The 23,831-nt window shown below is 48.0% G+C and overlaps 1 protein-coding gene across 1 annotated transcript in view; it reads right to left on the reverse strand.

Moving 5' to 3' along the window:
- Afap1l1 (actin filament associated protein 1 like 1) overlaps nucleotides 1-23,831 on the reverse strand; it is a 59,776-nt gene continuing 35,945 nt past the window's right edge. The window contains exons 8-19 of the mRNA XM_059246519.1: nucleotides 22,643-22,822; nucleotides 20,667-20,753; nucleotides 18,261-18,354; nucleotides 17,890-18,042; nucleotides 15,772-15,983; nucleotides 13,874-14,019; nucleotides 13,169-13,241; nucleotides 11,317-11,428; nucleotides 7,861-8,025; nucleotides 5,427-5,608; nucleotides 3,254-3,382; nucleotides 1-1,008 (exon numbers count right to left, since the gene is read on the reverse strand). Of these exons, the coding sequence (XP_059102502.1) occupies nucleotides 985-1,008; nucleotides 3,254-3,382; nucleotides 5,427-5,608; nucleotides 7,861-8,025; nucleotides 11,317-11,428; nucleotides 13,169-13,241; nucleotides 13,874-14,019; nucleotides 15,772-15,983; nucleotides 17,890-18,042; nucleotides 18,261-18,354; nucleotides 20,667-20,753; nucleotides 22,643-22,822 (1,557 nt within the window). The 3' untranslated portion in view covers nucleotides 1-984. The remainder of the gene's footprint in view (nucleotides 1,009-3,253; nucleotides 3,383-5,426; nucleotides 5,609-7,860; nucleotides 8,026-11,316; nucleotides 11,429-13,168; nucleotides 13,242-13,873; nucleotides 14,020-15,771; nucleotides 15,984-17,889; nucleotides 18,043-18,260; nucleotides 18,355-20,666; nucleotides 20,754-22,642; nucleotides 22,823-23,831) is intronic.

The raw sequence follows: 23,831 nt of genomic DNA on the forward strand, positions 1-23,831 counted from the left end.
TGTTGAGACAGTCATGAATGGCATAGAAAAGAGGTTGCCTAGGACTTGAGGTCCTATAAAAATATCAAGTGTTTGGAAAAGGCTTAGCACCCTTGTGGCAGAAATGAGCCACCATCCTGTTGGTTTTCCTCAATAGTTTCACTTCGTAGCAGATACGGAGACAGGCTTATGGGTCTCCTTGTACAAGATGAAGACTTCATTAGGCTGAAGACAGTCTTCCAACCACAGACAGCCCCAGGAGCCTTGATGTCACATTAAATAGGTAAGGACTTGACTGACAGCAATTGACTCCGCCCTCCAATGCATGCAACAGTGTGTGGACATTCAAACTTCATACTTCTGCCACTGTGAGTTTAAAATGGGCCAGCTGATCAACCCTCTTTACCCTCCGACTACTCGGCTAATCTGATTTTAAAATGCACAAACCTGGAAGGTTCTAGTGGCTGTATTTTGCCTGGCTCTAAAACAGACTGTGGAATTTGTTTGTTCTCAGTAGCCTTTGTTCACTGTTGCGCAGGCAGGGATATATTGATTTTCCGGTCCGTTCCCCTTGCCCGGAGGTTGTCTGTAATGCCCAACAGGGATGCAGGCTGCCTAAGTGTTTCCAGGTGATGGAGTATCTTCTTTCATCATGACACTACCAGTGCTTCTTCGCTGTCTTCCTTTGCCTAAGGGCTGGGACTGGGATGCTGAGAAAGGATGGGATGGCTTATTCACATGCGCTTTCACTGCTTCAGAAGGCAAAAAGACCCAACAAAACCTTCACAGCTGTGCATGGTTCCATCTCCCACCACTCCCTTCTCTCCCCTTTATAAAGCCGGAAGGATGCTTTCCACGTCTCCCTTCCCATAGTCCTTAAAATCATGCAGACAATCAAGCTGGTCTTTAGGGTGCTCCAGTCTTTTCCTGATGTCTTTGTGAAGAAAGCATTTCCTCCTTAGGTGGACAAGCTGATACTCCTTCAGGATGGAATTCTCACTCTTCCTAGGTCTTCTTCATTTCCCATTCCTAAAGCACAGAAAGACAAGAAAAACAATCAGGTGTTGAGGGTTCTAGTGGGACCACAGGTTGGAGCACTCACTGCATTCCGTATGAAGAGCTCCACTGGCCAGCCAGAGACCATGGGGCCCTGCTCCTCAGTCTCTGTGGCCTGAAGTCCTTTCTCCATTCTCAGCTGAGTAGTCAGGATAGCTTTTTGTTGTGTAGTGGTGGTGACAAGGTCTCACTATGTAGATCAGGCTGGCCTCAAATTCATGGTGATCCTCCTGCTTCAGCCTCCAAAATGCTGGGATTACATACCTAGCCAGGGTGTTTTTTATTTATTATTGATTTGTTTACTGTATGTGTATGCATGTTTTACCTGTTTGTGCACTGTGTGGGTCTGGTACCCATGGAGGTCAGAAGAGGGTATCAGATCCCTGGAGTTACAGATGGTTGTAAGCCACTAGGTGGGTGCTGGGAATTTAACCCCAGTCCTCCGCAAGAACAAGTGTTCTTAACCACTGAGCCATCTCTCCAAATCCCAAAATGGCCTTTGAAAAATGCACTTGGCATTAAAAAAAAAAGCTCAAATCTGCTCAGTCTGTTAAAATCCACAGTTCTTCCAATGGTCTGAAGTCTACAGATAAGGAACTCGCTGTAGCTCATTGACTCAATCTGGCTTATCTGCTTTCATGCAATCTATCAGCCAAGAACATTTTATCACATCTATAAGCCCTTGGAAAAGATACCAAAAGAATAACAGTATTTTGTGACAAGTAAAAGTGATACAGAATTGAAATTTCAGTGCCTGTAAGTATTGGGACATAGTCATACTCTTCATGGTTATTGTCTGGGCCTGCTCTCCAGTCACAGCGGCAGAATTGACACAGGCCGTACAGCCCACAATGTGTGAAATAGTTCCTGAGAAGCCAAGGCTTTCCCAGGAGAAGTCTGCTGGCCCCTGGGCTGGGCACTCTGGCCTGGTCGTTCCTCTTGCCTCTCGTTCTGGGTGCTCCCCCTTCTGCCTGCTTGTCCACAAACAAGTAAGGACTTGGCACATGCTCTTCTCTTTCTGGCTCCCCCGTCCCTCCAGCCCCGTTGGTTTCCTCACTCTCCTCAGGGCTCTGCTTGTGTATGACCCACTGCAAAGGCCTTTGCTATCTATCACTTGTCATCTTGCTCCTCTTCCTCGGCTTTATTCTACTTCAGAGTACGTACTATGACCTGATCCCAGTCTTCACTTATGTATGCATGTGAAGTCTTAACCTTCCCGAGTCCACGAGAAAAAGAAAGACTTGTTTGGGTTCCTTGCTATGTAGCTTTTCATCTTAAAGAAGAGGAAGCCCATTGGTCCACATTTCTTAGTCAGTAAGGCTGGGTACTTCTAGATCAAACGACCCAGGCAGATGTCAGCATTAGCTTGCTATCTTTTTTTTTTTTTTTTTTTGGTTTTTCGAGACAGGGTTTCTCTGTGTAGCTTTGCGCCTTTCCTGGGACTCACTTGGTAGCCCAGGCTGGCCTCGAACTCACAGAGATCCGCCTGGCTCTGCCTCCCGAGTGCTGGGATTAAAGGCGTGTGCCACCACCGCCCGGCTTATCTTTTTTTTTTTTTTTTTTTTGAAATAGGGTCTCACTACATAGACCAGGCTGGTCTAGAAATCATGATCCCCCTGCCTCAGATTCAGGTGCTAGGATTGTAGGCGTGTGCAACTGTGCCTAATGTTGACATTTGCTTTTCAGTTCCCCACCATTTTACCTGTATCTTCTGAAATCCAGAAAACCCTGAAACAGGCATACTTTCTAGGTGGTTTGGCACAAACTCATTTGGTGGCAAAACCTGATGTGGTCTAATATAAGGTGTTTTCTGCTCCATGGTGTGGAGTTACTCATATAATTGAGAAATGTATTGGAGTGTTTCCATTATATATGCGTTTCTAAAGCCCAAAATGTTCGTTACAGTTGTCTCCAAGAATTACACAGAAGAGGTTAAGGACCAGCATCATACAGTGAGCCCCCAGGCTCTCTGTTCTTGTGTTGGCTTCTTGCTTAGCCTTGGGCCAGATCCATTATCCCTGATCTTGTCTCCTCACTACCTCAAAATGCTGTTAGGCTCAGAAGCCAGACGGCAGCTTTGTTAGAACCATGTTAATGAAGGGCAAGGAGTCTGGCTCTAGTGCGTGGCTATACCGGCAGTTCCCTGCCTTTCTCTCTAGGTGGTGTTCTGGGTTTTGGGGATCTGTGACTTGCCATTAGCTAAGCTCTCTCAGTTTACCTTGGCCTTCTGTAACACCCTTCCTTGGTTGGAGGTCACAATGGATGGACTCCTCTTCCTCAGCTCAGAAACACAGTTGACAGGGAGAGATTGCTCTGGGGCATTGCTCTGGGGTTTATTTGTAGTTTCCTGTTCATGACAAAACAAAACAAAACCCTTAAGTAAGTGAGATACAGTGCTGTCCATTTGCACCCAACCTGCACTTAGAAAGGTAAGTGAGCTTTAAATTAGGAAGCACGAGGCAGCCCGGTGGTGGTGGCACACACCTTTAATCCCAGCACTCAGGAGGCAGGGAGGCAGAGGCAGGCAGATCTCTGTGAGTTTAAGGCCAGCCTGGTCTACAGAGTGAGTTCCAGGGTCCAAAGGTACACAGAAAAACCCTGTCTCAAAAATCCAAACCAAACCAAACCAACAACAAAAAAAAGCTACTGAACAGGCCAGGAGGCAGAAGATGCTGGGGGCTGGGAAGTAAAGACAGTGACAGGTAACGTCACAGAGCTCTCTCTATGCACCAGGCAGGCATTATAAGAATGGGCTTTTCCATTAATCACCCCATTATAGACGAAATCAGGACGGTCAAGTTTCTATGCAAGGTGACATGGTTGCTTAGTATGAGAGCCGGATTCAAATCCCATAGCTACACTGTTTCTTTTGGGTAGTGCTGCTAGGGATTAAACACAGAGCTTCATGTATATGTGCTTAACTTCTCCCTGGTATTGTCTTTTTGTCTACACTATGTTCACCTGTTAAGTCTTCTGGGTAATTGCTTAATATTCAACTCTGTAAGTGTGTGTGCTGTCTTTTTTTTTTGAGACAGGATTTCTCTGTGTAGCCTAAGCTGTCCTAGAACTCAGCTTTGTAGACCAGGCTGGCCTTGAACTCACAAAGATCAGCCTGCCTCTGCCTCCCCAAGTGCTGGGATTAAAGGCGCGCATCATCACCACCCGGCTGCTGTCTACCTTTAAGTCAACTTGGCACAAGCTTCTGAGAGAAGGGAGCCTCAACTGAGAAAATGCCTTCATAAGATCGGGCTGCAGCCAAGCATGTAAGGCACTTTCTTAATTAGTGATTTATGGGGGAGGGCCCAGTCCATTGTAGGTAGTGCCATCCCTGGGGCTTGTGATCCTGTGATCTGTATGAAAAAGGAAGCTGAGCAAGCCAGTAAGCAGCACCCCGCCCCCTACGGTCTCTGCATCGGCTCCTGCCTCCAGGTTTCTGCTTGTCTGAGTTCTTGTCCTGGCTTCCTTCTATGACGAGCAGCAATGTGGAAGAATAAAGCCAAATAAACCCTTTCCTCCCCAACTTGCTTTGTGGTCATGATGTTTCACCACAGCAACAGTAACCCTAACTAAGACGGTGTGAAACCTTAACAGCTAACCTTGCAAGGCATTTAGAAAAGACTTCTTTTTTCTAGCTCCAGAGGGTAACAAAAGGATCACGGGTGGCGGGAAAAGCAGTGGGGGTGCTGCCGAGAAGCCACAGCTGTGAGGAAGGAATGGGTTCTAGCTGCTTCCCCAGGCCTCTGTGCATCAGGTTCTCCACCTGTGAACTGAAGCTGAGGAGGCCCCCAAAGAGAGGAAGTGTTGGGTAGCTTCAGATCACGGGGTGTGGTCTGCCCACATGGAGTAGCTTGGAATACAGCTCCCAGTGACAGCTCATACTTATCAGACAAGTCAGTTTTGTTATCTAAGAGCAGGGAGGGCACCTAATCATTCAGCAAACACTCGATACATCCTACCATCCAGACTCTGTGAGAGGCTAGGGATATGATAAACAGCCTAACTCCTGCGGGTTGTTTTTGGTGCTGGGGATCTAACCTAATGCTTCATACATGCCAGGCATATGCTTTACTATGGCACTGCACCCCTACCCCTCAAGTCTTAATAAAACACAAAATACTTGGGGCAGGAGACAGTCACTACACAAATAAGGACACATGTATGCATGTGTTCTCTCTCTCTCTCTACTGGTTCAGTACTATGCAGATGAAGAATGTATATGACCACTGGTAATTTAGAGCAATGCTTCCTAATGGGGTAATCCTGCCCTCCTTGGGACATCTGGCATTTCTGGAGACACTTTTGACTGTCACAACTGGGAGTGAGAACAAACGCAGTGGCAGTGAGTGAGGGGCTCAGAGGTGGCTGCCCCATGGAGGAGGCGCTGGACTCACCTGGCTCTTGTTCTTCCTGCTGCTCATAGACAAGCCCAGGGCCGGGCCCCCTGCCAGGGACTGTTGCAATCGCTCCTTCACAGCCACCAGCTTCAGCTCCAGGTCGATCCTCTGCTCTTCCTTGGCACGACACTGTGCTTCTAGAGTGGCCACGGCCTCCTCCAAGGCCTTCAACTTTGCTCCTGAGTCCAGAGACACTGATGAGAAAGTCTGGGAGGCCTCAGGTCCCATCTGTCTCTCCTGAAGGGCCTTTCCAGCAGTGTGGGTGCAGGTAAAAGATGGGTTTTGAGGTGGGTTACCAGCCACACCCTGTGGTGTGGCCATCATATACCCAGCCTCCATCTTTAGGAAATGGTACCCTAATATTCCACTGCAAAACCAATGTTGCCCTCTCCTTCCCTGTAGTTTGAGTGGTTGGGTCCCATGTAACTCGGGGGCCTGGCCCATGATCACCTCCCATCTTCCGCTCACAGTGATTGGTTTAAGAATTAAAATGGAGAGCATCCTGAGATTTTGGTGGTGGTCACTGGGAAGAGACTTCCCTTTTGCTGGGGTGTCCAGAGGACTGGGTGAAGGCTTCTACTGTGTGGCAGCCACTATGTCGCCACAAAGGGGAAGAGAATGAAATCATTTGTTTCCCTAATACTTCACCACACATAGCTAATCCATCAGTTTTCAGTTTGCATTTTTTGTGTGTGATTTTGGTTCCTGTTACTTGTGTACTAGAATCATAGCACAGAGCGTTCCGCAGACCAGGGTTTCCGGGAGGACCTTGGCACTTATTTAGTTGAAGCTGACAAATCTTCATTAATACTTCTGTCATGCTAAGAAGCTCCATTTGTGTGTGGGGAGTGGAGGGTGGAGATTGACCCTAAGGGTTTGCATACTAGAAGAACTCTGCCACAGAGCTACACCCATAGCCCCCTATTTAAAAAAATCTTAAAAACGCCCCCAAAATAGGGTCTCATGTAGCCCAGGCTTGCCTCAGGCAGTACAGAGGAAAATGCCAGCCTCCAAAGTGCTGGGATTATGGTGCCTGGTTTATGTGGTACTGGAGATTGAACCCAGGGCCTTGTGAATGCCAGGCAGGCATTATACCAGTGAGCCACAGCGTTAGCTCAGTCCAGAATCATCTCCATCTTTGAACTTCCATTAGAAGGTTTTATAGTCATGCTAACTGCATCTACTCATTGCTTTAGTAGTTGTTTATTGAGTTCTTACTACATACCAAGCACTGTCCTAGACCCTTGGGATACATCAGTGAATAAAACAGGCAAACATTTCCACTTATATGAATCTTATATGTATATATGTATGACAAATATAAGTAAAAATGAATATAACAACTTATGTATACTGCAAATTAATATAGACAAAAACGTTGGCTAGAATAGTCAGTCTGCTCCAAGTCATGGTTCTTACCTCTGGGAAGTTTCTGTCCTTTTTTGTTTGTTTGTATGAGTGATTGAGTCCAGCGCCTTACACATGCTAGGAAAGTGTTCTACCATTGAGTTACATCCCTAGCCCCACTGAAACCAAACTGCTTTTCCTTGCCATCCTCCTCTGTGTTTATTCTCTCTTTCAATTTTTTTTTTTTTTTTGATATGTAACCTTGGCTGTCCTGGAACTTGCTATGTGGACAAAGCTGGCCTCCAATCCATGGACATCTGTTTGCCTCTGCCACCTGAGTGGTGGGACTAGAGGTGTGCACCACCACACATGGCTCCGTGTGTTCATTCTCTGGTTGACCAGAAGTCCTCATCTTAGGTCCATTGTGATCTATATGGATGGGCTCAAGATTGGGCCCCTGAATTTGCCTGGACCATTTTGATGTAGTGTTTTGTTCTTAGGGAAAGGCCCATAGGTTCTATGCTCCAAAAGGGCCATGTGTGTTCTAGGCAGGACTTCCTATTCACCAGAACACGTGGGAGAAACCCAGGCAGAAGTGTGGTGAACTCCAGCTAGGTAAGAATTGAAAGAAACACAGTGGAAAATGGGGTTAGAGAAGCCCAGGACAAGCAGGGCCTGTTGAGGTCTCTGGATTTCAGAAGAGGATCCTGGAAAATACCACTGTTCCTCACACCTAGTCCTGGGCCACCGTCTTACATCTAAGTGAATGAGGGTGGGGCCCAAATTAGTCTTACTTCCGAGATGCCCAGGAAGCATGCTTCTGCTCTCCGCACTGCTGTAGGCAGGTTGCCTCTTACCACAGTGAGGTCCACAGTACTGGGGGTGCTTTCCATGCTCTATCTGGAAGCACTTACTAAACTGCCAGCACTTTCTTTAATCACAATGAATGATACTGAGGAGGAGTAAGGGGGCAAAGCCTACCTCTTCTGGTTGGGAAACTAGGAAATCTGTGTAAGAGGCACAATAAGGGGAGGTCTCAGGCTGAGGTGCCCTTGTGCACCCAGGGCCACACCTTGGCAGGTACCTGGGTTGTTCCGGATGGCTTCCTTCAGCTCCTTCTTCTCCTGTCGCAAAGCCGTGAGTTCTGTCCGAATCATCTCCTTCTCCTTTTCCAGCCTCTCTTTTTCTACCAGGTACCTGCGGGCATCCTCCTCAGCCCGGTTCTTGCCGTACTTGTATTGATTGGCACCTACAGAGATACAGGACAGCAAGAGGTCCTCAGGTCTGACTTCTGGTGAGGTACACATGGGGTGTTAGTTTGCCTCTCACCTCAACTTTATCTGCAAAATAGGGATGTTTAGGCCCACTTATTTAAGTGTATTTGGCGTGAATCTGCCGAGGAATAGAAGGAACAGGGAGGCTGCACAGCACAGGGACTCGGACCCAGGCAGATCAGGGTTTGCATTCCTTCTTTACTGGGTGTGTGATGTCACACCAAATGACTGGTGTGCTTTTGTGCCTTTCCCCAAAGCCTCAGTGTCCTTATGCACAAATAAAGATACTGCTAACAGCTTCTAGCATGCGGAGATTTAAATGTGATAATCAAGGAAAAGTACTTAACATAGTACCTGGCAAGTGATGAGTGCTTAGTAAATGTTAGGAAATAATGATAGTAGTATCATATAATCAAGCAAAATTTGTGATGTATATATAACCCGTTTTGCTTTGTAGAAAAATGTGCTTTGAATGAGTCAAGTCTCAGGTATTTATGATGAAGGAAGATACCTACATATGACTCAGATCAGACCCAGGCCAGTGTCAGGCCCTGCTAATTGTATTGCTGGGGAAGGGTGGGAAGAGAGAAAGCCCCAAGAGTGTACTGTAGGTCCAACACAATGGCAAACAGCAAGTACCCAGAACCATGTTGCTCACTCAGTGTATGCTACACTCAGCTACTTGCTTGAATTCCCGTTTAACCTTCCTCTATTTTATTATTCATGTGTAACTTATTTGGCTCTACTTACTATTAGCTGTGTGTTTACCACTCTGTTTTACTGCCGAGGAAGCCAGGCATAGAAAGGTTAGGTCCCACTGTTTATGGCTCTAGAGACAAGTTGAAGTTATCTCTAAGTGTCTGTCTTACTCTAGGTGATGAAATCACAAGCACAGAACCTTTACATGTGGTGTCAGTGGTCTCAAAGAGAGCAAGCAAGCCATCTGTACAACAGGGGATGGCCCAGACACCACACCTGCCGACTTGGACTCTGGCTTCCGAAGCTAGGAGAAACGAGCTGTTGTTTTTAAAAAGGTCATCTAGCTTAGGACGTTTTGTTACAGCAGACTGAGGACCAGTCTTTCCTCCTGTGTGCCTCAGGATGTCACTGGGCTACACCATGTGGCTTCTAGTTTCTCCAGGAAACATGTGACTTACAGGCCCTGGGATGGGGATGGGGAGGCCAATGGACCTCAGCTGGATCAGTCCCATTTTCACAGCGCTTACAATCTGGGCTCTTGTGTGAGAGATTTGATTTAAAAAACAGGTCTAGGTTTTTACTTTTTGTTGTTGTTGTTGTTGATATTTTGTAATTTCTTTACTCTGATATGTTGACTTCAGTTTTCTACTTTGCTTATCCATTGATTTTTATTTTATTTTATTTTTTTCAAGATAAAGTTTCATTATGGAGCTTTGGCTGTCCTGGAATTCACTATGCAGACCAAGTTGACCTCAAACTCACAGAGATCTGCCTGCTTCTGCCTCCGGAATGCTGGGATTCAAAGTGTGAGCCACTGTGCCCGGTGAATTTATTTTTTCATGACAGGGTCTCACTGTGCAGCACTGGCTAGCCTTTTTATTTATGCTAACAAGGCTGGCCTGCATAAGCCTACAAGCTTGTAGTGATTTTCCTGTCTTTGTCTCCTGAGCACTGGGAGTGCAGCGTGTCAATTACATGAAGAATAGTTTTCCATTTTAAAACAGGCCTTTTCAAAGCCCTGTACTTCCAGTGCCTAAGCATGAAGTGTCTCAAGAACATTGTGCATCCCTCCCTCATTCTGAGGGAACCAGACAGGAGAAAGGACCTGTTCAAAGTTACATAGCAATGTCGCAGTCAAGTGAGAATGAAGACAGATCTCCTGAGTCTCACGAGCAATGATTTATACTAATGTAATGGAGAGAGGGGACAGAGAAGTTTTTCTGTTTTTTGTTTTTCTTTCCCTGAGACAAGGTTTCTCTATATAACAGTCCTGGCTGTCCTGGATTTCGCTCCACCTGCCTCTGCTTCCTGGGTGCTGGGATTAAAGGCATGCACCACCACCACCCAGCCAGAAAAAATTTTTTTCTTTTTAAAGATGTCTTCAAAAAGCAAAGAGTAGACTGTCCAGGTGCAGGGGAAAGACACCTTAAGAAGCAGCACTTTGTCCTGTAGAAAGATGGCTTGCTCTCGATGGCCTCAATGAGTCCCCTGTGTGCTCTGGAGAGCACAGATGGGACATAGAAGTGAGCTGTGGAACTTGTGGCACCCCTGCTCAGGGACTGCGGAGGGATTGGTTATCTGCTTACTACCCTAGATCAGAGATCACAAACTCTGGTCCTTTGGAGAAGACAGGCTTAGAGTTAAGGTCCCCCTCCCCTCTCTCTCTCTCTCTCTCTCTCTCTCACACACACACACACACACACACACACACACACACCCCTGTATATGCTTATATACCTTTAAACACTCTACTATTTTACAGATAATACACATGCAGTATAGAAACATTTAAATTAGGTGCTGGAGAGATGGCTCAGTGGTTAAGAGCACTGACTACTCTTCCAAAGGAACTGGGTTCAATTCCCAGCACCCATATGAGAGTTCACAACTGTCTATAACTCCAAGATCTGACACCCTCACACACATACATGCAGGCAAACCACCAATGCAAATAAAATAAAAAATAAATTAAAAAAAGAAACATTTAAATTAGCAGCTAATATTAAGAATTCAAATGCCGGGTGGTGGTGACACATGCCTTTAATTCCACCACCCAAGAGGCAGAGGCAGGTGGATCTCTGAGTTCAAGGCTAACCTGGTCTACAGAGTGAGATCCTGAAGAGCCAGGGCTACACAGGGAAACCTTATCTCAAAAATAAAAAAGAATTCACATGAACTTTCACTTTTGGCCTTTTGAATAATCAGTAAAAGCCAAGTGAGGTCTCCTGGGTAAGCCAAGTAGGGTCTACGTCTGGAGTTAGGACCTAAGCACTCCGGTCTCTCTGCAAACCTCCCTCTGCAATTCACTTCTCTCTGCCCTGACCACCCTCGGGTTGTTACTTTCTTCTTGTTTCTCTTGCTGTGCTGGGGACTGGAACCTTTGGTCTCACCATACCTGGCAGGTGCTCCCACACTGCCCAGGCCCCACTACTTTCCTTCGGGTAGAGTATTTCCTGATGGACTGCTTCTCCTCATTCTACTCCCTTACCCCTGGGAAAATCTTGTATTGAGAGTCCTGCAATGTTCTATTCTACCTCCCTTGAGCAGGAAGAGACCACGTGACTCACTGGAGGCATGGCGCTTGACTTTGACCTGTGGGTCCACACGATGGGACTTCTCACTGCAGGAGGAGGCATGACGTTTCACCTGAGCCCCGGTGGGACGCTCGGGCTCCTCATCCTGGGCAAGGGGGACAGAGGCAGAAGGTTATAACGCAGGCAGGGTTCAACCCATTCAGACAGGGAGCTTCTGACCAGCACTTTTGAGATCTTGGCCGTACAGATACAGACTTGTGCAGCACTCTACGGTTTACAGACACCTTCGCTAGCGGTATCATTTGAACCTCATACCTCTCTGTGGGAGGGAGAAGGCAACCATAGGCTGGAGCACTTACTGAGAGGACAAATGAGGGGGCTAAGAGACTGGGTGACTGTCTTTATTACAGGCATTTCGTCCTCATATCATTTGAAAGCATTCTTCTGTTTTCTGAGTTGCTAACACAGTCTCCCCTCAGAAGAGGAGGAAAAGAGGAATGCGATGGCATGGAAGGGAGGTGCCGATGACAGACGGAAGTGACACAACGTGAACTGGCTGCACATTCGTGCTTTAAGGGTATTTCCCGGGGCTGGAGAGATGGCTCAGAGGTTAAGAGCACTGGCTGCTCTCCCGAAGGTCCTGAGTTCAAGTCCCAGCAACCACATGGTGGCTCACAACCATCTATAAGGGGATCTGAAGCTCTCTCTGGCATGCATGCAGACAGAGCACTCATACCTAAAAATACATAAATAAAATTAAAAACTCTATCCCAAGCCGGGCGGCATGCAGACAGAGCACTCATACCTAAAAATACATAAATAAATAAAATTAAAAACTCTATCCCAAGCCGGGCGGTGGTGGCGCACGCCTTTAATCCCAGCACTCGTGAGGCAGAGACAGGCGGATCTCTGTGAGTTGGAGGCCAGCCTGGTCTACAAAGCGAGTTCCAGGAAAGGTGCAAAGCTACACAGAGAAACCCTGTCTTGAAAAACCAAAAACCAAAAACCAAGAACCAAAAAAAACCTCTATCCCATCTTCCCCTTAAAAAAGAGTATTTCCCATGCTCCAAGTCCAGTGAAGGTCTTGGAGTTCTGGTGTGATACACCACTGTCATTTAACCGTCTTACTAGGTTATTACTTACTGTTATTTCTCTGGACAGAACGTCCCACCGCCTGGGCACTGTGCTAATATCTTTCTTTCTTTTTAACATGAATCATTTCATTTTGTTCTCCAAACACTCCTGAGAAGAGAAGGACCCACACACCCACATGGAGGTGGGAAGTGGGAAGCAGGGGGTCTGAAAAGCTGAGGTCCTTCTAACTCTAGCCTTCATATCTGAAATGCCAATTTTTGTTTTTGTTTGTTTTTTTTGAGACAGGGTCTCCCTGTGTAACTCTGGCTGTCCTGGAACTCACTCTGTAGACCAGGCTGGCCTCGAACTCAGAGATTCGCCTGTCTCTGTCTCTCAAGTGCTGGGATTAAAGGTGCGAGCCTCCACTGCCCAGCTCTATCTGAAGCACTAAGCCACTCAGCTACTAGCGTCTCTGCAACTGAGCAAAACCTTCAAGTTGCATTCAAGAAAGACCTTGGCAACAAAAGGGCAGGCTGGGGATGTTTCTAGAAAAGGGGGATCATAGAAGTGAGAACTCAGAGTATGGTCTAGTCCAGGCAGGGTCCTGGCTCACAGATGTGTCGTGCCCTCAGCGGCTTTATTCCCTCTCCTCTAGATGCAAGGTCACCTGCTCGTATCTGGTTGCAATGGGCCTGGTTTCTGGTCCTTCCCCAGGAGAAGGCACAGGGCATGCCGCTGAGAGCAGACAGGTTTGGTGAAGAAATGGAGGACAGCCTTCGGCGTGTTACTAAGCAGTGTGAACAGACCGTACCTGCACCTTCTCATAAGGAACCTCATCGTAGACACGGGGCTCAGGCCACTGATCCTGGCAGGACCGCGCATACCTAGAACATGAAAGGTACAATGACGTTGGTGACACCTTGTGACTCACGCTGCCTTCCCGTCTTCTCTCATTTGATGCTGGCAGCAGTTTTTGTTTTTTTAAATTTTTACTCATTAATTTTTATGTGCACCGGTGCCCGCATGTATGTCTGTGTGAGGGTGTCAGATCCCCTAGAACTGGAGTTACAGGCAGGTGTGAGCTGCCATGTGGGTGCTGGGAATTGAACCCGGGTCCTCTGGAAGAAGAGCTCGTGCTCTTACCACTGAGCCATCTCTCTAGCCCTGGCATCAGTTTTTAATGTCTATAGAACGGTCATGTGCTTGTGAGGACCGCATAGGCTGGTGTGAGTCTCACAACCTTGACAACAGGTGGCTCATTCCCATCACCCTTTGTAAGTCGGAAGACAGGCCTCAGGATGGCGAGCAGCAGGTAGGTCATGCTTCTCCCGACACTGGTGAAGAGCATGCCATCCTCCCCAAGGAAGCAGTCTTCCTGAGCTTGCCCCTCCCCTCCACCCAGTGCTCAAGACTGCACGCAGAGCCTGGAAATGGAGGCAGGACTCACCCTTCCCACCCTCCCCCCACCCTCCTACGCCCCGGCGGCGGCGGGAGTGGGCCACGGAACCACCCTTACAGGAAGGAGTTGCGTCCAGCACTAACAATGCTGGTTAGGGTCTCCACGTCCACGTAGTCATAGTGCAGGGCCTCTGGGGTGACTTTGGATCCCATCTCCACCAGCAGCAGCCCAAGCCAGCGGCCCATGTCCTCTGAACAGCTTGCCTGGGGAGAAGAGGCACAGTGGAGTTCACTTTCACCCCGTGAAGCCTTCTGGCTCACGTCAGAGAAACCCAAAAATGTTTATAAGTACTCAGTACTTAGTGATGGGGGAAGAATTAGACTAGACACACATGAAGAAACCTGAGGCTCCTGAATTCTCTCCAGTATCTGCTCAAAAAACTACTTCCTCCAGGATTACTTCTTAAGATGGCACACCCCCTACTCTCCACCCTCTGGCCTTTTACATCTGACCATTTGGATAAAAACAGCATTTAGGTGTTCTCAAAGCTTCTTCCTTCCCTCTTTTTCTTCCATGCTGGGGATCAAACCCAGGGCGCCTTGTGTATTCAAAGCCTGGCTTTACCAGTGGGCCACACCCCCAGCCTGAAAACATACATTGCTTTTAAGTTATTTTTATGTTAAGTGTATGACTGATTGTTTTGCCTGCATGTATGTCTGTGTGCTGCATTAATGCCTGGTGTCTGCAGAAGCCAGAAGAGGGCATATAATCCCCTGGAACTGGAGTTAAAGATGGTTGTGAGTCACCTTGTGGGTGCTGAGGATCACGACAGGGTTCTCCGCCAAAGCAGCAAATGCTTTTAACTCCTGAGCCATCTCTCCAAGCCTCCATACTTATAATTAATTCTCTAAATAGGAAATGGCTCATACAACTCAAATTTTTCTTAAACTGTAGTTCCCAAAGCAATATAGTACCACTTATAGGAAAATTCCCCAGAACAAACTGCTGGCTAGTTAAACATATCCTTAATTCTGATTTAAAGAACATTATCACAAAATCAGTTAGCTAGTAGTGGCAAACTTAAATTTTAAAGGGGGGAAAAAAAACCCCTGGAAAACGCTGTGTACATTAAGGGAAATAAGAGATTCAACAGGAAGATGCAGAGGTAATAGTTGAAACTGAAAAACAGAGGCAGATGGAGAGGTTCCCAGCACTCTGGAGCCTTGAAAAGCACATGGCTGCCCTGGCCTCTGTTTGTCTATAATGTGGGGAGGCGGACATTTGAACTTTCCTCCTGTGTCAACATTCTGAGTTCTAAACATCCAAAGGGCTGTCACATGGAGGGTTGTCTGTGTGCTCTGGACACCCTCCGAGAGGTAGGAAGGGCAGGGAGCAGGCGCCACTCACAAGTTGTTCAACATGAGCTTGCTGAGCTCAGAGTGTGTGCTGGACACTGTGCAGGGATCTAGAAAAGTAAATATTATACAAAAATATGGCCGTGGCCCTGCCAGTAGGGAGCTGGAAGGATTTTAACTCAATGTGGGGAAACTCTTTGTAGAGACTGGAGTTGCTCAGCGGGAGGGACAGGCACTCTGAAGGGCAGTGGTTTTCTGAGGTCGATGGTTCCTGCGGGAAGGTCTGAGACAGAACTCCAGAATCAGATCCCAGTCAGACCACAGGAGATGCCTGTTGGACCTGGAACTCTGAGGTCAGGGCAAATAAGCAAATCTGGGCTCTAGACTGAGGGCTGCCAGAATTAGGGTATAAAAACACAGAGTGCTCTGTTAGGTCTGAACTTCAGATAAACAACAAATAACTTCAGTGCGGGTGTGTCTCCAAATTGTCCGGGATACTTTCATATTAAAAACACGAGTCCTTGTTTATTTGGAATCCCAGCATACCTGTGTTACCTGACAAGCTCGTTGGGTTCTTCCTCCAAAGTTCCTAAGGTAGAGCAGCAACAAGACCACCCCCAAACCCCCACCCCCGGGGCTACCTGGACTCTCTCCTCTCACCTCCAGGATGGCCACCTCCTGCCGGTTGCGCAGGATCCTGAAGGCAAACGGGTGCCTGGGTCCGAAGCCTGGGGCCACCTCGCAGCCCCCGAGGGCAATGGCGTTCACGTGGGTGTGCAGGTCCGTGCGGTCTTTGTGGAAGTAGAGGGTGTTGCACTTGAGGCGGCACCACCGTTCCCTCCAGCCTTGGTTTACCAGCACATTTAGGTAGCCTGGAACAAAGAGGCAGCGGGATGACCTCTTTAGAGCTCCTCGGGCAAAGGCTCCTAGGGATATCCACACAAGCCTCGGGATCTAGCTGGCAGGAAGGCCCGGCACCTTGGGCATCCTCTTCTTTGAGTCTCAGCTGCCCGACTGTGAGTGCACATTGACGATGCCATTCACGCATCCTTTTACAGCCCCAGGACCACACCAAATGGGATGGAAACGGCCGACGAGAATACTACAGAAGAGGTACAAAAGCTACACCTGCCCCTTCCATTCCGCATTAACGAAGCTGAATTTGTTACCGAAAGACGGAAAATGATGGCCGATGCTGGCACCTAGCGGCAGCATGGAGAAACGCCATCGTCTAGCCGCAGTAAGGATTTATAAACCCAAGCAGACGGCTGGCTGGGCAACTGACCACAGATGGAGTGAGAATCTCCTCTGAGCATTTTAGGTTTTTATTTATTTTTTATTTTTTCTTTACCACAACATTCTATGATTCAATGGTCATAAAATATTTCTTTATAATCACAGCTTTTATTAATTAATTAATTTTATTTTTCGAGGCAGAGTTTCTCTGTGTAGCTCTTGCTGTACCGGGAACTCGCCCTGTAGACCAGGCTGGCCTTGAACTCAGAGATCTGCCTGCCTCTGCCTCCCAAGTGCTGGGATTAAAGGTGTGTGCCACCACTGCTGGGCTACAATTATAGCTTTTAAACTAATATATATATATATATTTAAACTAATATATATATATTATTGTTTGTTTGTTTTTTCGAGACAGAGTTTCTCTGTGTAGCTTTGGAGCCTTTCCTGGGTCTTGCTCTGTAGACCAGGCTGGCCTCAAATTCACAGAGATCCGCCTGCCTCTGCCTCTCAAGTGCTGGGATTAAAGGTGTGCGCCACCACCGCCATGTAAACTAATATAATATTTCTGCATATCCAAAATAGATGATTTTATTTTTTGATATGTTGGATATGGAACCTGGGACCTCACACAGCTTGGAAAATGTTCTGTCATTGAGACACACTCCATCCCCTTTAAAACAGGTGATTATCTACTGGATTATAGTACATGGACCACAGCACTTGTAGGAGACAAGTGATGCCTTCTCTGCCAGACACTTTTTACTAACATGTATTTATCTTGAAAAGTACTTAATATTTTTTATCCCAATTTCCTTATCAGACTAGGCTGTAATCTACATACAGTTACATTTATATGTATATAAACCAGAATCCACTGCCCTTCAAGGTGTTTGACCCTGCTGGCAAGCAACTCCAGTCTCTACAAAGAGTTTCCTCATACTGAGTTAAAATGCTTCCAACTCCGTAAGGGCAGCAGCCATGTTTTTGGGTAACTTATTTTTTTTCTATAGCTTATAAAGGCCAGGATATAAGCTACATATACATATACATATACATATAAATGAAACCTATCTACTTTTGTTGTTGTTTGTTTTTGAGATAGGGTCCCATGTAGTCCAGGCAGGTCTCTGGACTTGAACTTGCTATGCAGACACAGATGACCTTGATCTCCTGATCCTGCTGCTTCCAGCTCCCTAGTTCTGGAATTACAGGTATCTATGACCAAGGCCAGAACATCTGGCCTGTTAGATGCTGTGAATTCACTTCTCTCTCTTATTAGCAGAAGGAAACTAATATAGATGGATGGTGGTTTGATTCAGTTCACAGGAATCATAGATAATGATGGTCAGTGGATTTTCCTTTCTCTAGGCAATCGTTTCACCCACGGAAGTGAAGGAATGCATGCCATGGATGTTGACAGAGTGGAGTCTAGCCATCCAGAGGAAAGGGCCAGGGGCTGAGGCACTGACAGTTTCTTGGAATCAGTTCCAGGAGCCCAGGTTCACGGGCCTGCACTGCCTTCTTCTCTGAGTCAAGACTTACCACAGCATGGAACCTCATTCTCACTGGCAAATGTCTGCAGGTCTTCGGCCAGCGCCTTCTTCTTGGAGAAACTGATGATGCGCGTGATCTTTCGGCCCGCAGCCCTGCTCATGGAGCCCTTTAGCTCAGCGAGGCTATTCTTCTTCCCTTTGCCTGGTGGCACAGGAGTGGGTCACACGGGATGGGGAAGGAGGCCACGGTCCCACTTTTACCCATCTCTGGCCTTCCCAGCAGCCCCTGCAACCTGCACACAGGGATTAGCCTATAATTCTAGATATGAAAGGCCCAGTGGCCTTCCTCAGGTCCCCAGGCTCTACCACGGTGTGCCTGTGGCAAAGTCCCTCCCATCTTTGACGAGTGGGAGCTCCTACCATGTTCACAAGCTTCTCGGCGGCCGAGGGTGGAGCTGCTGTCATTCAAGCCCAGGCTGTCGGAGTCTGAGTTCTGTTTCTCTTGGGACAATCTCTGGGGAAGGACATAGACAGCCTCACATCAGCAGGACTCTCAGAAGGACCCCCTCATTCACCCAGTCTTCTTCCAATCCTCCAAGCAACAGCTTTCAGGTACCTGATACCACACCAATATTATCAGGAAGGTGGCAGTGACTGACACATGGTCACGCCTTCAGGTTACACTCCCCTGGGAGAGTGGGGCCATTAATTATAAGGCGCCCACAGCGATGTCCTGGAATATGCACTGTATGGCAAGTGATAGGGAGCAGGGCAAGCATTTAAGGAGGGTGTGAATGTAATCCAGTAGCACTGTAGGGATGGACAGGAGGGGGCGACCTTGGATGCTAAAGAGCCCCTAGGCAAGCTGATCAGGATGAAGTTCCAGAAAGGGATGAACCAAGGTGACAGCATACAGGCAAAGGGGTGAGCTAAAAGATGTTTTCAAAGGAGTCAGGATAAGACCAGATCGATGATCAGTAGACATCCACTACAGTTCTACCTTGAATGAGAGGATGAAGGAACACACACACACACACACACACACACACACACACACACACACACACTCCCTTTATTGCCCGTCTATTGTTTTTTACTAATTATACCAACTGTGAAACAATCATACCTTCATTGATTCATTAATAAATTCATACGCTCCAAAGGAGGCAGAGCCGAAATTATGGAAGAAATTATAATGCTGCTATTCCTTGTTAGCTGTGGGAATGGGGAGGCACCTATCAGGAAGGGGATGAGTGGTCTAAACATTTGAAGAACCTTGTCTGTAGGTTTTGAAACTGAAGTTATAGCCCTGTTTGTTCTGCAACAGCATGTATATAGCAACTTTTCCATCAAGACGGGAAACCCAGAGGAAGGCCGTGAGCACTTGGTAACGAATTCAGCGATGCTATTTCAGTCTCATGATCCCATGGAAAGAGACCCCACCAACACAACATCCCAGCTCTTCTTCCACCCAAAAGACCATCATAAGCACATCAGCTACGCTCTCTCTGTACACTCAACCATGGCAGAGAACTCCACGGCACAGCCTGCCCTACAGCTGCTCTGTCGAGCCTTTGAACTGCACCAGAGGCCGTACCATAGTGTGCACCCGCACATTCACACCCTTCTTCCAGGGCTGCTTTCCTATGGCCTTACTACTGGCAAAAGCTAAGTGTGGGCAGGGCTGGGCTCCTCCCTCACTTCACAGGCATCCATGTTCCCGAATACTCCAGCCATCCCAAGCTCCCAGTTCCATTTCCCATCCCTGTCCAGGACTAGCCTCTAACAGCTCCCCATCTCTAGACCATGCCACACAGGCCACTTTCAGTCCCACATTTTCTCTGCTCTACTGCTCATTCCTGCTGCTTAGAGCGCCTTTTTATTTTTTATTTTTTTGACCCTTTCATCCTTGTCTGAAGCATCACTTCCTTAGGAATATTCTTGAAGCTCTGAGACAGGAGCATGCCTCCCTGACACTCATCAGAAACCTGGCACCCTCTTTGAGCTTGTACCCAGAGTAGCAGTTATAAACAGTCTGATGGTTTTGACTCATGCCTGCCTGACCATTGGGCTGTAGGCGCAGTGGGGTCAGGGGTCATACTGGTTTCTGCATAGGGCCGGGTACGGGTGGAGCCTCTCTACAGGATTTGCCCAGTGGTTGTCAGGGTGCTCTGTTGCAGTAGCAGAGTCCTGAGTGGGCTTCAAGCCAGCCTGTGTGGCCTTAAATGCTGGCTCCGTTCCATATTTACTATTGGACTTGGTTACAGCTTGCGCTTCTGAAAATCTGTCTCCAACACAAGCATTCCAGAAGTGGGACTTGTGAGAAGTGACTGGATCCTAAGGGCTCTCCTCCTTCAGTGGATTTACTCATGGTTAAATTGAACGATCCCAAACTGATGGGAGGCAGTGGGACGTGTTAGACCAGAAGTCACTGGAGGGCATGTCCTGAGAAGATACACACTTGGTCCCTTCCTGCCTCCCTGTTTGCTTTCTGTCTGCGAGGAGGTGAATTGCGTGGCCCTGCCAACATTTCCTACCTGTTCCCATTATTGCAATCCAGCACCCTCACAGTGCTCAGCCTCACCCGAGGCCTGCAGTATGTGGCCAGCAGACTGGGGGCCCGAACCAAACCAAATCTTTTCTCCTTTAGCTGTTCATGGCAGGGTTGTTCCAGACACCAAGCTGACCACCAAGCACCTGCCACTTTGCGGCTTAGCTTCTATGATGCTACAGGGTGTGTGTATCTTCACCACCAGGCTGTGAGTCCGTGGCCTGTGCTTAGTGCCTACTACCTTACGCAGAGGAGACAACCGGAGACAGACATACCTTGTCCTGATCCAGCTTACACAGAAAGACTGGGGATCTGGGGGCCTCCAAGCCCTCGGCACCAAGCCGGCTGACCTCTCGGATAACCTGTGAAGAGAACACAGGGCTGGGAATAGGTGCCCGGGAAAAGCTCTGGGGACAGAAGCATGGCTGGCATTTGTGGGATCAAGACGGTTGTGAAGATGGATTAGGGCCACCAGGAGGCAGAGTAGGGCTGAATTAGCCATCTGCACAAACTCGGACTTGTCAGAGCCTGTCTGAAAGGGCTTGCTACACACATCCACACTATGAGAACACTGCTCTCTGCTGTCTGAAGAGAGTGAGGCCACAGATAAGGGAGATGTGACTCTTAAGAGTCACAGTGGTGAGGGAGCCTGCCTACGTGACAGCTAGGCCTTTTATCACAGCCGGCAGGTGGCGAGCGTCATCACCTTGATGTCATTGACATCCTTTCATTTACTCAGGCATAAGCATGCAGGTGATAACATTGAAAAAGTCGCCATCCAAGCCAGGTGTGGTGGCACACGCCTTTAATCCCAGCACTCAGGCAGAGGCAGGCGGATCTCTGTGAGTTCCAGGACAGCCTGGGCTACAGAGTGAGTTCCAGGACAGCCTGGGCTAAGGCACCATCTGATGCTCACCCAGACAGCAGCATTTATCCCCACAGCAGTCTGTGATCCTCAAGTTACAGGTGAGGAGGATTGTGATTCAGGGAGGTAAAGGCTCTGGTAGGAGGCAGCAGGAGCCAGACGCCCAAAATAGGCGCATGGCTGCCTGCTAGATAAGCCTTGAACTAGGCTACAGAGGACCAGAATGGCCAGACAGATCCCTTTGAACTCTGGGCCCAAGACTCCTACTTCCGATGCAAATGGAGCCTGAAGCCTGAGGCTCCTGAAGGTAAGTTCTCTCCCTTCCTTCCCTTCTGGACACAAAGGTAGGGATGAGAATACCAGACATTCCAGGGAGATCTGGTTATCACCGAAAGGGAGGGAGAAGGGAGCTTGGTTGCATTGTTCCGACAGGAAGGTTAGCAAGGAGAGCAGGGTGTCCAGTGGGGTAGAGGGATGGAGGGTCTGCTGGAGAGGACTGAGGGCAGGGTAGTGCCATGGTTACCACCAACAGAAGCTAACCAACACTGCTGTTCACTTACTGTCTGACAGGCACTGGGCCAACTCGTGTCAAATCCTTAAAAGAATCATTTAAGAGATGGGGAAACTGAGGCACAGGAAAGCAATGTCATTTGCAGAAGATCTCACAGCTAGGGAATGTTGTTCGTTTCTGGAACTTGGACTCAAATCCATGTACCACCAAAGTCTTCCCTTATCATTACTATGCCACCATGCCTACTGTGGAGTAGATCGACTTAGCCTCACATCTTGGTCCCGATCACTTGATGCTGTCTGCGACATTTGGCAATCCCATTAAGTTCTCTGTGCCTCAGTTTACCCACCTTTGAATGTAAGTCATAACAGCCCTAATGGTCATATATATGAGGCTTTGGCACACTGCATGGTACAATGTGATTAATACATGGTGGCTTCATGGATCTGTGACATCATAAAGATGCTGGACTCCAGCGGCTATTACCACAATGCACATTCCCATCTAAAAACAAGAAAGGGATTCCCCCCTCCCCTATTTTTAAATTAGAAGGGCTGGCTGGCCTAATGATAAAACCAGCTTTCAAAGGCATTGATGCACACCATTCCAGGAGTGTAGGTTGGGCAAACAGTAGGCTGCTGTATAGGAAAGTTCAATAACGGGAAGATTATAGACCTCCTGTATGAGGTGTGTTTGTTGTGAATATCCAAGGCCCATTTGATGTGAGTCTTAGTCATGCACAGGGACCCCCTGGATCCCTTCTCCCCTAGATAAGGCTTGGTACTACCAAGGTTAGAACCCCAGCTTGGGGAAAGAGAGGAAGGGAGGGAGGGAGGGCAGGATAGCGGCATCCGGTGTGTCCTGGGCATGCGTACCTTCAGCCACTCCTCAGCCTGCTCCCTGCTCTGCAGAGCCAGCACCAACACCTCCGTGGCCCCCTGGGAGAAGCGCAGCTCATGCCGCTTGTGGCGGCTGTCCTTGGGCACGTAGACGACGGTGCACGCATCTAGTGCCAGCTTCAGGTGTGGCTGCCGGTCCTTGGAGCTTTTGTAACACTGCATGAGGAGAGGGGAGGGGGGGGCGTCAGAACCTCCCGCAGTAGAGGGTGGGAGAGGGAAGACACCCTCACACACAGTCGATTCCCCACTCAGGCCAAGTGTGAGTAACAATACCTCACAGTGAGAAGCCTGAGCGGGGTCTCTGGGAATCTTCCAACACAGCTGTCCACGAGGAAAAGGCAGATTATAGCACAATACTAGGAAGGCCACGTGGGTTGAAGAACCCAGAGAACAAATAGGTTGGCTTGGGAGGATGCCAGCTGAAAGGCTGCATGGCAGACCATCAGGAGTGAATCCTGGCAGGTATACACTGTTGGCCTTGGGAAGGCGGGCTTTCTCATAGGGAGGCCAACTTCAGCCTCCACATCAGAAATTGACAATAACTCTACAAAAGGGGATGTGGAAGTAGACAATGGTTGCTGGGAAGGGAGAGACGTTTCCTTCAGTAGGGTATACACTGGTAAGGTGTCTACAGTCCTGTAAATAACCCCTAACCCACGCTCCTGTAAACAATCCTAAGCGCGCACATTGGTTTACACCCACACAAAGCAATTGGAGGGGGGCAGTTTGAATGTTAGGCCACCCCTGTGTGACCAGAATAAACCGGTAGTGGTCCTATGTTTTTTATAAGTATCTAGATCCTGTTTGCTAGTTACAGCTCTCAACTATGTTATAAAAGAAGTCAGACTATGATTTTTCTTTTTTAAACTTGTTTTCATTTATTTCTTTATGGGAGGGGAGCACACGTATGCCACGGCAAATATGTGGCAGCCAGAGACAACTTGCTAGAGTTGGTTCTCAACTTCTACCATGTGGGTTCCAGGTACTGAGCTCAGGTCACCGGGCTTGGTAACAAATGCCCTTATCTACTGAGCTGTGTTACCCTTTTCTTAAGCTTTCCGTGTCCTAATCACAGGTTTCGCTATGAGTGACGTTTCCAGACATGTATAGCTTTTGATCACTGTCACCCTCTCATCCCACTCCAGCTAATCCCCTTCCACTGCCT

Source organism: Peromyscus eremicus, chromosome 19, assembly GCF_949786415.1.
Source record: "Peromyscus eremicus chromosome 19, PerEre_H2_v1, whole genome shotgun sequence".
Lineage (NCBI taxonomy): Eukaryota > Metazoa > Chordata > Mammalia > Rodentia > Cricetidae > Peromyscus > Peromyscus eremicus.